Consider the following 13,272-nt stretch of genomic DNA (forward strand, 5'->3'; position numbering starts at 1 on the left):
TTCTCCTTTTTCATTAAAACCCAACTCTACATGAACAGACAGATCAATAGACCAGAACAGAAAGTTCAGAAATAGACCCAAATAAGTCAGGAACTTAATATATAAGGATGACATTTCAAAACAGTGTAGAAAAGGTGGATTTTTCCCTTATATGATGTTATATCCTATAAATACATTCCCACATGCGCAAGGATAACCATTTAGCCACCTGAAAAATATATATATTGGAATCCTATTACACAACTTAAATCAAAATAAATTTCAGATAGACCAAAGATTTAAATGTAAAAACTGAAATCCTAGTGCTAGAAGAAGGAAAGGTAGAATTTTAAATATTCTCTGAGTGAGGAAGACCTTTCGAAGTCATAAAGAAGCCTTAAAAGAAAAGACTGATCATTTAACTATATAAAAATAGGAAATGTGTGCCTGCACAAAGGAAAAAAATTGTAAAGTCAAAACCCAGGAGTACTGGATGTGGAGTCAGGAGACCTGGAAAGTCCATCTCTCAATTCAGCTGTGGTAGCCCCTAAGCCCCTCCTTTCTGTTCTGTAATGGGGTAGAATCTCCCTCACAAGTTTGACATGAAGGTCCGAGGAGAATGGATGCAAAGCACTTTGCCATCTCTCCTGAGTCATAGCATTTGCCGCAGTGTTATTACGAAGAGAAGACGGCCAGGAGACTCTGGTAGCCTGGGGTGGGCGTGGGTCAGGTAGCAGTTAATCATTACATCTGTGGTCAGGAGACTCTTCTGTTTGAGACTTTAGGGAAAGTATCCACTATTCACTAGGAGAGGAGCCATCAGTGAGGCATGTTCCTCAGGGTGAGCCTATCCACAGGCAGCTTAGGTCAAGGTGTGGTTTGGGGTTTCCACCAAGGCTCCCCACCCCCAAATAACCTCCCCCACCCACTATTTCTGGTGTCCCCAAGTCCACCTTAGAGATATTGTTACTAAGAAAATACAGCCGATCCTAGGAGAAGTCATACGTTGGGTCTTGCGTGTTACTGACATTTTGTGGGAAGTGAGCATGTTGGCTGAGAGCAGGTGGAACGTGTGTCCTTGGTGTGTGGTATGTGTACTGGCCTGGGGTCATCAGGTCTGAATTCTCGTCCCCCTTCTGGCATTGACTTCCTTCTCAACCTTGGAGAAGTAACCTTTCCTCTTGGGCCTCTTTTATCCCCTCTGAACCAGGTGGTGTTTGGGTGAAAGGTCTATTTTGGTTCATTTATTCATTAAATCATTCATTCATCAAATGTGTGTTAAGTGCCTGCTACATGCTGGGTACTATTGTAATTGCTTGGGAAGAACATTCCAGACAGAGGAAACAGCCAGTGAAAAAGCCCTCAGGCCGGAGTATGCTTGACAGGTATGAGAAAAGCAAGGATGAGGGCAGAGAGGCAACAGAATGGACAGGGATAGATCATCGAGGGCCTTGCAGGCCCTCGCAAAGACTGGCTTTTAACATGCATGAGGGAAAAAGCTTTTGGAAGGTTTTGCTTGTTTGTTTGTTTTAATACATTATTTTCAGAGAAGTTTTAGGTTCACAGAAAAATTGAGCAGGAGGTACACAGATTTCCTGTATACTGCCATCCCCACACGTGCACAGCCTTTCCCATTACCCACATCCCCCATCAGGGGGTAGATTTATTACAACTGATGAACCTGCATGGCTACAACATAATCACCCAGCGTCCATAATTTACATTAGGGTTCACTCTTGGTGTTGCACATCCTATGGGTCTGGACAAATGTATAATGACATGTATCCACGATTCTAGAATCATCTAGGGTATTTTCACTGCCCTAAAAAGCCTCTGTGCTGTTGGAGGGTTTTGAGCAGAGCAATGTCATGTGATCTGCCTTTTTAGAATTCTGAGATCCTACTGAATTTGAGGAAGGAGTTAAGGAGCCGCCAAAACGAAGCCTCACCTGTTGCCCATTTTGCTTTCAGGCCTCCTGATTGTCCTCAAGGCTGGTAGGAAGCTCCCCCATTTCCTCCTGGTCTCCATCTCTTTCCACGGGAAGAAGGCTGTAGAGTTCCATATTTCCTCTAGGTGGCGGTGCTGCCTCGCACACAGGGTTCACCTTCTTCTGTCCCGTTCCCCAGACAGCCAGCCCTTTCCCTGGGACTTGTCAGTGAAATCTCTCAGAGTGGAGAAAATTGGAGAGCCCCCAGTCGTCAGGGTTACCCTCCAGCCTGCTTGCCCTTCTCTCACAAATCCTTCCTGCTCTTTTTTTTAAACTTAATTCTTATTTTATGTTGGAGTATAGTTGATTTACAATGTTGTGTTTGTTTCAGGTGTACAGCAAAGTGATTCAATTATACATATGCATATACCCATTCTTTTTCAGATTCTTCTCCCATATAAAATCCTCCCTGCTTTGTCAGGACTGTCAGGAACACCCAGTAAGGCTGATCCCAGGCCTTAGCCTCTCATTTTGCTTCTGGGAGGCAATGGGTACCAGGAACAAAGAAGCAGCTGGGGCTGCCACCTCCTTCCCTATTCATGCTTCCCTGTACTTGGTCTTCAAGTCTAGACTGATATTCATTTTAACATTTTAAATCTTTGATGATATTCACTCCTGAGTACAAATTGAGAGAGGAAAGGAAAAAGGGTCACACACATTTGTTCTGGTCCCATCCGCTGCAGCCCATACTGGGCACTGTATGTTGCTGCCGCTAGCAGAGTCCTGATTCTTCTGTGTTCTTGGAATACAATTGGACGGGCTTCTCCTCCTGGAATTGACCTCCATCCACATGGCCTTTCTAGCTAGAAACAATGTACCACCTTCACTTCCTCCCCTTCCCTTCCTTTCTCATCTCCCACTTCTGTCACCAAAAACTGTGAACTTTACCTTAGTCTCACAAATTCACTCCTCCCCCATTCATGCACAGCTTCATTGCATTTGTATATACCCTAAGGGTAACAAATACTAAAGGCTAAAAGGATCAAAAGGTGATAGAAAGGAAGTGAAGAAGGCCAGTGTGTAAGGCAACCGGGAGGGTGGGGACTGTGGTGAACTGGAAAGAGTATCAGTGAAACCTGAGCCCCATGTGTGTCTCAGCCCCAGCCAGGTGTGGTCATTTGAGAAGACAGGTCCAAGTGTGGCCGGTTTTTTAAACTGCTGTTGTTTATAATGTGAAATGTACCAAGTTAATATTGGCAACTGACTTTCTTTATAAAAATGTTTTAAACAAGTAGACCACCACAAGGGGCAAACAAAACACATCAGTGGTCTGAATTCAGCACATGGGCTGCCAATTTTGGACCACAGGTTTGAACCAACATCCTAGCTAAGACTTTTTTTTTTAATTTTTAAAAATTGAAATACAGTAGATTTACAATATCGTGTTAGTTTCAGGTGTACAGCACAGTGGTTCAGTTATACATATGTATGCTATTCTTCAGATTCTCTTCCCTTATAGCTTATTACATAATATTGAGTATAGTTCCTAGCTAAGACTTCTTTGGTCTCCTGCCTCTACTCTCTCTCACTTCTGTGCACTTTGCCTGATAACCGAGTCACACCAGCTCATTCCTGGCATCTCCCTTCTCACTGTCCCCCCGCTAACTTTCCCACGAGATCAAGGGCAGACGATTTAGGCAGGCGCCAGAGTTATCACTCTCTGACTTACCCCAGGCCCGTTCCACTCCCACCTGTGCTCTTCCCTGGCAAACACATCAGTGCCTGTGTTACCTCCCCTGAGGTCTTCCCCAGGCACCTGTGTCACCCCGTGTTAATGTCTATTTACATGTATCTCCACCCAGACTGATGGTCCTTGACACAGTGACCACCTTAGCCGAGTCAAACTGTATTAAGGATGTTTATTTCCTTGCCCCATTTATACATAATTAAGACCTGAGCATCCTTTTGACAGAGACAATTTCTTCTTTCCCCTCATTGGTCCCCCATGCCCTCAGGTACAAGTGCTCTGGGATCCAGGGCGAGCCGGCCCTCTGCCCCAGCTGGGTATTCTTGTGGGCAGCTCTCTGGAGTTTCTGGGGCTTCCTTAATCCTCTTTCTCTTGAGTTTTGGTTGTTGAGGAAGTTTCCTTAAAGAACCTGAAAAAGGGAAAGTCAGAGACAGTGCTGATGACATCACAAATAGTTAGAGAATCTCAGTCTGTAACATGTGGGGGGCATGGTAAGGACTCAAAGGAAGAACAACAAAATCTTATCTTGCTTCCAACCTATGTCCCTTACTCTTTTCTCACAGAAACCCTGTGGGGTAGGGAGATGGTATCCCACCAATTTACAGTTGAGGGATCTCACACAGGCACAGAGTAAGGAAATGGGCTGCTGTTCAAAGCCTAATCCAAGCTAGGGGTACAGTCGGGACTAGACCTCTGGCTTCCGACTCTGATTCCTCCCCACTCCTCTCTCTAGTTTCACAGCCCAATTCCCTGTACTTTGTTGCTGGGTTGTTTGCAAACACCGTTGCCATCTTTTTCCTTAAGAACTGACTCATGAACGTGGTGCCCAAGAAACACCATGCAGGTCACTTTTAACTGCACGATAGACTTGGTGATTCACTCAGTCATGGTGGCTCTACCAGGTAATATGTGTTCTCTCATGTAACACAATGTGAAAAACACAGCCTCGTCTGTAACATATCCCAGCCAAAAACATGTTTAACGTGAATTCATCGAGACTCATGACCTACAATCCTGCTCCTGGATAGAAGAACAAGCTTCAAAGATACCAAAAGGAAGTAATAAGAAAAAAGCAGAAATTGGAACATTCTGCAAAATAGCCTGATCTCTTCGACAGGCCAGGGTGTAAAAAAGGGGACTCGGTTAGGTTAAAAGAGGCTTAAGAGACATAACCAGGTGAAACACAGGGTTTGGGAAACCAGTGCAAAAGATGTCTTTGCTGGGAAAATTTGAAAGTGGAGTATTTAATTCAACAATTAGATGAAATGAAGATGTTAACATGGAAGGTTTCTATAACTGAAAAAAGCAAGTTCAAATCAAAATCCTATATACGGCATGGTCTCATTTTTGTTTAATACAGGTATTTATATACATAAAAAACATCTGGAAAGTGCTAACTGGATGACAATGTTTATATTTTCTTATTTTTTGCTGATCTGAATTATCTGATTTTCTAGGATATGCTTATGCTTGTAATAAAATGTTATTTTAAGAATTACAATTTCAAGCCCAATTTCTTATCCCACCATCCAAGCCTTTTTCCTGTTACACGCCAGCCTGCACCTCTGCAATGTGCTCGGCCATTCACCCCTGAGCCCAGCCTGTCTACTCACTGCCCCCTCACCTCCACGCACACGTCCCTCCCACCTCTTTCCCCTTCCCCCTCCCTCTCCTTATTCCTTTCTTTAAATCCTGTCCCAAACCTACCTCCTCCAGACCTACCCTTTACCCTGTATTCTGAGATTGTGCATTTGTAGGAGGGTATGCCCATCTCATAATGCCTATCTCATCAGGATGCTGCAGGGTTTGGGTGAAATTAAGAGATACAAAGCTCTTGGTACAGGGAGACGCTGGCCCAAAAGCCTGCACCTCACTATCCTCATCTGATTCATGGACAGCTTGGCCTAGATCATTTTTTAAAATCAAGTAATTAATTTTATTTATTTGGTTGTATCAGGTCTTAGTTGCGGCAGGCAGGCTTCTTAGTTGCGGCTCTCTGGCTCCTTAGTTGTGGCATGTGAACTCTTAGTTGTGGCATGCATGTGGGATCTAGCTCCCTGACCAGGGATCGAACCTGGGCCCCCTGCATTGGGAGCACGGAGTCTTAACCACTGCGCCACGAGGGAAGTCCCTGACCTACATCATATTAATGATGGACTGGCCTTCATTCCACTGTATGTTTTACTTCCTCAATTTAAACAATAGGCACTGGGACCACGGGCCCCTGCAGAGCCCAGGCAGAGTTCTGGGTCTTGGTAGCTGCCTGACCTGGGCCCTCTGTACCTGACCCATCCTCATTCTTGCCCTCCCACTTGGTCCAAGTGACTGGTGGACTGTGACTGGTGAAGATGCCCTGAGGGCTGCCCCAGCCAGCCTGGCCTTCAGAGGAACACCTGGGTCCAGTTTAGGACCATGCTCTGCGGTCCTAGGCTACCATTTGCCTTCATCTTCTCCCCCAGGAGCTAAGCAAAAAGCCAGTTCCAGAAGGGTGAGAGGTAGGTGGCCCAACACCTCTCTGCACCTCAGTGCACAGGAGGGGCCTTCATAGGTTCCAACCTTGGCTGGGGTCCCTCTCACTGAAGAGTCTCTGTCCCCTAATCCCACACCCTCTGTCCAGAGAGCCAGGCCATGCAGTCACTGCAGAGGCCAACGCTGCCGGGAAGTCAGTTCCCAGGCCAGCTGGCTGGACAGCCTCCTCCCTGGTGGAATGAACCCCTCCTCTGCCCATACCCTGCCCAAAGCTGAGGGGACATTCTGCTGCTGCTTGGACACTTCCCGGGAGTCCCTGCTCTTAGCCTCTAGAAACATCTCTGCTCTGCTTCTGGTTGTACGGGAAAGTGCTTTGTTTACATGTTAACTGAAGAAGGCATGTTTCCTGAGACCTCCGGGTTGGGGGGTTGGGATGAAACAGAACAGTAAAGGGAACACACCTAAATGTTAATAGTCATACCTGTGGGTGATGGGTAATTTTCCTCTCTTCTATTTTATACTATCTGTACATTTCAAACTTTCTATAATGAGCATACCTGCGGGGAAAGGGGGAAAAAGAGAAAAGAAAGAGTGGAGAGGGGGAAGGAAAATGGACGGAAAGAGAAATGCAGGGATGGGACTTCCCTGGTGGCACAGTGGTTAAGAGTCCGCCTGCCAGTGCAGGAGACACGGGTTCGAGCCCTAGTCCAGGAAGATCCCACATGCCACGGAGCAGCTAAGCCCGTGTGCCACAACTACTGAGCCCACGTGCCACAACTACTGAAGCCCACGCGCACCTAGAGCCCATGCTCCACAGCAAGAGAAGCCATCGCAATGAGAAGTCCGTGCGCGGCAACGAAGACCCAACACAGCCAACAATAAATAAATAAATAAATGTAAATAAATAAATTTATTAAAAAAAAGAAAACAGAAATGCAGGGATGGAGACTCCCCTGGTAGTCTAGTGGTTAAGACTCCACGCTGTGAATGCAGGGGGCGCGGTTCGACCCCTGCTCTGGGAACTAGATCCCACAGGCCACGTGGTGCGGCCAATAAATAAATAAATAAATGAATAAGTAAAAGAAATGAAGGGATGAAGAGAAGATGGGGAGGAGGATTGAAGACTATGTCAGGTGTTCCACGGGACACACAGGCCCCTCCTCCAGGCATTACCTCTCCTGCTGTGGCCCTCAGCTCTCAGCTCCCCGAGCAGGGAGACCTGGTGGCCCGGGGCATGCATCTTGGACAGCCTCTCCTTCATGGCACTGAGGTGACTGTGCAGCCCCCAGGCAGTGCAGAGCTTGGGCAGACTGTCCTCCTTGTTGGCAGGCAAGGAGCTCTCCGGGATGTCCAAAGGGTAGAAGGCTACCTGCAAGGGGGCCACAGTGTTGAGCAGAAGAGAGGGGCCCATGTGCCAGAGCCCCAGCCCTGCCCTTGTTAGGCAACAACTTCGGCCCGACTGCACCTCACACCTGCGTAGCCAGAAGGATGGAGGGCCACAGATGGGGACCATGGGGACATTGAGACCAGGCTGCCAACTGTCCCTTCTTGGGTGTCTCTTTCCGTTGGGATATGTCCTTCATCTCTTTTTTGAGTATAGTGTCTTATGTGTTTGTAATGAAACAGTGGTACTTGTTTTAAAGTCCTTTGCAAAATTAAAATTGAGAGCCTGAAAACATCTTTTGAAATTTTCCTGCTGCTGAAATCCAAGAATCACCAAAATGGCAGCTCCTTATATTCAGAAGGGGAATCACTGAATCCACTCATTCATGTTCAGAGGTAGAAATAAAGACCCAGAGAAAGAGAGGATTTGGTTAAGGCTGCACAGCTAGAGCAGTGGGTGGGGTGAGGTCAGGGCGGGGCTTTCCTTTGAACTAGATTATGTTGGAATCCAGTTCTTCCCTCCCACTTGCTATGTGGCTTGGGTCAAGTTACTTTACCTCACCACCTTCATTTACACACTGTGGACAATAATTCTAATTACCACTTAGGGTTACTTTTTTTTTTTTTTTTTTGCGGTACGCGGGCCTCTCACTGTTGTGGCCTCTCCCGCTGCGGAGCAACAGGCTCCGGACGCGCAGGCCCAGCGGCCACGGCTCACGGGCGCAGCCGCCCCGCGGCATGTGGGATCCTCCCCGACCGGGGCACGAACCCGCGTCCCCTACATCGGCAGGCGGACTCCCAACCATTGCGCCACCAGGGAAGCCCTAGTGTTACTTTTGAAGATGACATGAGGGAACATAATGTGCCTGGTACCTAAAAACTGTTATCTGTGATTATTCTTTTGGATCAGTGGTTCTCATAGTGTGCTCTATGAAATACTCTAACCTCACAGACCCCCTGAAAAGTGGGGTCCACTCAAAGTGCAAGAGAGAAACCAATGGATTCTAATGTAACCTAGTGTGAAAAGTTCATTGATACAAATCTGAAAAGGCTACACACTGTATGATGCCAACTACATGGATATTCCAGGAAAGGAAAAACTATGGAGACAATAAAAAGATGAGTGATTGCCAGGCGTCTGGGGGAAGGAGGGAGGAATGAAGAGGTGGAGCACAGGGGATTTTTAGGGCAATGAAACTATTCTGTTTGCTACTGTAATGGTGGATACATGTTATTGTACATTTGTCAAAACCTATAGAATGTGCAAAACAAAGAGTGCACCCTAATGTAAACTATGGACATTATTTTTTTAGTTAATAGTGTATCAATATTGGCTCATCAAAGATACAAATGTACCCCTCTAATGCAAGGTGCTAATAATAAGGAAGACAGAAAAGGGTGGGATATGGGAACTCTGTATTGGGTTGGCCAAAATGTTGGTTCGGGTTTTTCCGTAACATTATATGGAAAAAACCGAACTAACTTTTTGGCTAACCCTATACCTTATACTTAATTTTTCTGTAAACCTAAAACTGGTTTAAAAAAAAAATGTCTGGGACTTCCCTGGTGGCACAGTGGTTAAGAATCCGCCTACCAATGCAGGGGACACAGGTTCCGGGAAGATCCCACATGCCGCGGAGCAACTAAGCCTGTGCACCACAACTACTGAGCACACATGCCACAAGTACTGAAGCCCGTGCGCCTAGAGCCTGAGCTCTGAAACAAGAGAAGCCACTGCAATGAGAAGCCCTCACACCACAACAAAGAGTAGCCCCCGCTCGCAGCGACTGGAGAAAGCCCAAGCACAGGAGCGAACACCCAACAATGACGACCCGACGCAGCCAAAAATAAAATTAATTAAAAAAAATTTTTTTAATTCTATTTTAAAACATTCATCAATATGGTTTCAGATTCCACACTGCATTAAGTAACTGCCACTTTCTGAGTTTTGGTGTGGTAGCAAAGAAAACTATCCACGATTATCGGAAAACAGTAATAAATTGCTCCTCTCTTTTAACTATATATCTGTATGAGGCTGGGTTTTCTTCATGCACTTTAACCAAATCACTATATCATAAGAGATTGAGCAGAAGCAGATATGAGAATCCAACTGTCTTCTATTAAGCCAGACACTAAAGAGATTTGCAAAAATGTCAAACAATGCCACTCTTCTCTCTAAATCTTTTTGTTTTGGAAAATATAGTTAACGCTCATAAAAATTATGTTAATATATAATGGACTCCTTGTTTTTATTTTTAAATGAATCAGTAAATACATATTTTGAATTATTTCTTTAGCTTTAATTTCTAGTAGGGCAAATAAATATCAATAGATGTAACCTACAGGAATACAGGTTTTGGGGGGTTCCCAATGATTTTTAAGAGGGTAGAAGTGACCCAAGACCAAAATGTTTGAGAAGCACTGTTTTTGGACAAAGCCTGCCCAGGATCTTTTTTTTTTTTTTTTTAATTTTTTGGCCATGCCTCATGGCACGTGAGATCTTAGTTCCCCGACCAAGGATCGAACCACACCCCCTGCATTGGAAGCTCGGAGTCTTAACAACTGGACCACCAGGGAAGTCCCTGCCCAGGAATTTGTCCTCTGTCCTCTGTCCTCTGCAACAATCTCCAGTCTCCCCCAAGCTGGCTGTGCCTTTCTGCCTGGCCCCAATCATCCCTGCCCATGGCTCTCCAAGGACTGTGAACAGTCCTTGCCCCTGTTCACATCAGGGTGTGGGTGTGGAGGATGAATAAATATCTAGAACTTGAAGCTGAGTCTCTGCCCTCTTCAGCCCCTCTCTGTGCCCACCGCAGGGGCAGTGGCGTCTTCCTCAGGCAGTGAGTGTGGAAGGGACTGAGGGGTGCTGGCTATATCAGAGGGCCCTTCAGGGAATTCCCTGGTGGTCCCGTGGTTAGGATTCCCGGCTTTCACAGCAGGGGGCGCCGGTTTGATCCCAGGTTGGGGAATTAAGATCCCAAATGCCGCCCTTCAGTTGCAGGCCTCCCCTCACAATTTAAGAACACACCAACCAGCCCTCAGCTGGACCCTGGAGGAACCTCACCGGGAACTTGGCCGTCTGGCTGTTCTTGGTATACTTGTAGAGCCTGTAAAGCTGCTTCGCCTCCAGTTCTGAGAAGAGGGAGACAAATCTCCAGAGCTTCCTGCAGGGGAGAAGTCCAAGCCCAAGGCTGAGGGGGGCGGAGCACAGCCCCTCTCCCTCCAGCGTTTGTCCTGTGGCCAGAACCACCCAGGGGGAAATGCTGCCTCCTTAGTGTTTGGTTGGGGACATGGAGTAATGGGGATTTGCCAGACCTTGGATACCCTGTATCGGTGAGGAGCCCCCCACACCACACAGCAGTTATTCGATCAGAGGCCATTCCCTCCGGGGTCAGGCGAGTCCTCTGTCCACTCAGTGCTGCCCAGAGTCGCAAGCAGACCCTGTTCTCCCCATCCCCCTTCACCATGCTCACTCCAGGATCCTGACTCTTTCACACTAAGATAAAGAACTAGGAGATTTTCACTAAGGTGTGACCTTGATTCTAGAGGGGTCGGCCCAGGAGTGAGTGTAGTGGTAAGGGTAGGGAGGCTGCCCTACTTCCTCCAGTGCTTGATTTCCCAGGCTCGGCAGTAGTGCTGCAGAAAGGTGTTGATGTGGTCCCCTAGGACCACCAGGCTCTGCTTCATGTACTTTAGCTTCTTCTCCTGGGGAAGGTCCCTCGGCGGGTGCAACCTTCGCAGGAACTTCTTCAGCGGCCTTAGACATTCTTTACACTTAGGAGTCAACAGGTGAAGTGAGGGGCCACAGGAAAAACAAGAGGCAGCTGGGCAGCCCCACAGAGCCAGCAGGTTGGCCCAGCTGCAACCCTTATGGCCCAGGAAGTGTTGAGGAGGCTCCCGTCAACCTCTTACCCCACTTCCTTCCCAAGAGTGTGTCAAGCGGGGCTGTGAACTATGAGTCTCAGGCCTGCCAACGACTGACCCAGGTCTCCTGACCTGTGGGGAACGGGGACAGGGTCCTGGGCTGGCCCCTTACTCACAATTTTGAAGGTGTCCTTGTCCAGGCCCTTGGCCTGGCACACAAGTGAGTCTCTGGCGGGGATGGTGCTGGAGCTCCCCTCTAAGCAGGGTCCATCCGTCCCCTGGGAGGAGGCAGGGGCAGGAGTCAGCTGGGGGGCTTGGGCTACTGCTCCTGAGGGGCAGTGCTGGGCAACCACTGGTCCAGATGCCAGCCAAAGCCCTTCTCCGTTTTCCCAGTGACCTCGTCCTTGAGCCAGCACTCAGGTGAGTGAGCCCCAGGCAAAGAAAACCATCTCTGAGAATCCCAGCTTAGAAAACCTGGAACGCCCAACCCATTTCTTTTATAGTAATTGTAGCACAGTATACTAGCTAACTTTGCAAAGCACTTGATAAACATTAACCCATTCTATTCTCCCACAGATTCTGTGAGGCTAGAAATCATTATTCCTGGTTACAGATGAGAGCACTAACGGCACCAAGAAGTTGAAGTAACTCCTTGGAGGGAATGATTAGGGATTCATTTACTCATTCATTCAGCACTTATTGAGTGCCTAAAAATCCCAGGCCCATGGGCTAATGGGCACTCAGAAAGCGTATGACGGTGATGGTGATGATGAGAAGGAACTTTCTGACAGCAAGCTGGGGCAAAAAAAGCTGAAAATTAATAACGACGAAGTGACTGTGGAATAATACTTGAAGTCATAGCACAGGATTAGACTGACACGAGATTCACACCTGACCTTTCAAAAGCCTCTCAGAAAAGTGAGCATTAATTCCTGCCTGTGTTCAGGGGGCACAAGGAAGATCCAGGCCCAGACTCTGAAGGGATAGACCAGGGAAAGGGAGGGAGAAAGATGGAGAGGGAACGGGACACAGGCTCCTCCAGACCCGAGAGAGAGGGGACTCTGGCTGATCAATTCCATAAACACACCACACAAATCAGACAGACCTCACAGACCATAACACACGTGCACACACACACACACCCGAGCCTGTGTATCTTCATAAACAGCAATCATCTTGCCGAGAACCTTCCCATCATCTTGCCAGATATATATGTCCTCGATAAACATCTGTCTGAATGAATTAACCTTCTCTTGTTCTTTCAGTCTCTTGCCAACTCGTGTACCTCACCCTTTTTCTTTCTTCTCTCCTTCCTTGAGTTCATACTCTCTGCCTTCCCAAACCAGCCCCTCCAGGGCCCTCCTTTCCTCACTCCCTCACATCCCCAACCCCACTGCACCTTCTCTAGTGGCTGCTGCCCTTCACCCCCGTGTCCATCTAAGGCTTCCATCTCAACAGGTGTGCCGATGGGCTCCAGAGGTAGCACTCCTCAGCCCCCTCGGTCTTCTGACCTACTGCTTCTGGAACCTGAGTGTCTCAGGGAGTGGGCAGGTTGACACTCAGAACTCGGAGCAAAACCATGGCAACTGCCAACACAGAGTGCCGTGCCCCTCCCCCTCCCCGACCCTCCCCCACCCCTTCCCCGGGTGACCAGCCTCTCCTTCAACTGGGACTGGCCTAGGGAAGTGAGCAGGTTGTGCCAGGTAGATCCCAGACTTTGTCAGAGTGCACAGCTGGACAGGAGGGGCTGGCACCCCTTCTCCCAAGAGAACTGTCAGATGCTGTCCATTTTGAACCCGGTTAAGGCATTTGAAATCATTTTCCTGCGTGTGTACCATTCATGCCCCTTCAGTTTCAGCGTAGGCTTCCAGAGAGTGAGGACCAGGTTTTGTAACATCCCTTTCCC

At 47.7% G+C, this 13,272-nt stretch overlaps 1 protein-coding gene across 1 annotated transcript; it reads right to left on the bottom strand.

Annotated features, from left to right (window-relative positions):
- Nucleotides 1–3,808: 3,808 nt before the first annotated feature.
- Nucleotides 3,809–12,837, bottom strand: CHCT1 (CHD1 helical C-terminal domain containing 1). Its single transcript, XM_027087097.1, has 6 exons — nucleotides 12,766–12,837; nucleotides 11,543–11,644; nucleotides 11,101–11,276; nucleotides 10,567–10,666; nucleotides 7,296–7,491; nucleotides 3,809–4,062 (listed from the first exon to the last, which is right to left on the bottom strand). The coding sequence occupies exons 1-6, from the start codon at nucleotides 12,814–12,816 to the stop codon at nucleotides 3,899–3,901; spliced, it is 789 nt and encodes a 262-aa protein (XP_026942898.1). The 5' UTR covers nucleotides 12,817–12,837; the 3' UTR covers nucleotides 3,809–3,898.
- Nucleotides 12,838–13,272: the final 435 nt, after the last annotated feature.

Source organism: Aethalodelphis obliquidens, unplaced genomic scaffold (assembly GCF_003676395.1).
Source record: "Aethalodelphis obliquidens isolate GAN/ISIS:26980383/991018 unplaced genomic scaffold, ASM367639v1 scaffold58, whole genome shotgun sequence".
In the NCBI taxonomy this organism is placed as follows: domain Eukaryota; kingdom Metazoa; phylum Chordata; class Mammalia; order Artiodactyla; family Delphinidae; genus Aethalodelphis; species Aethalodelphis obliquidens.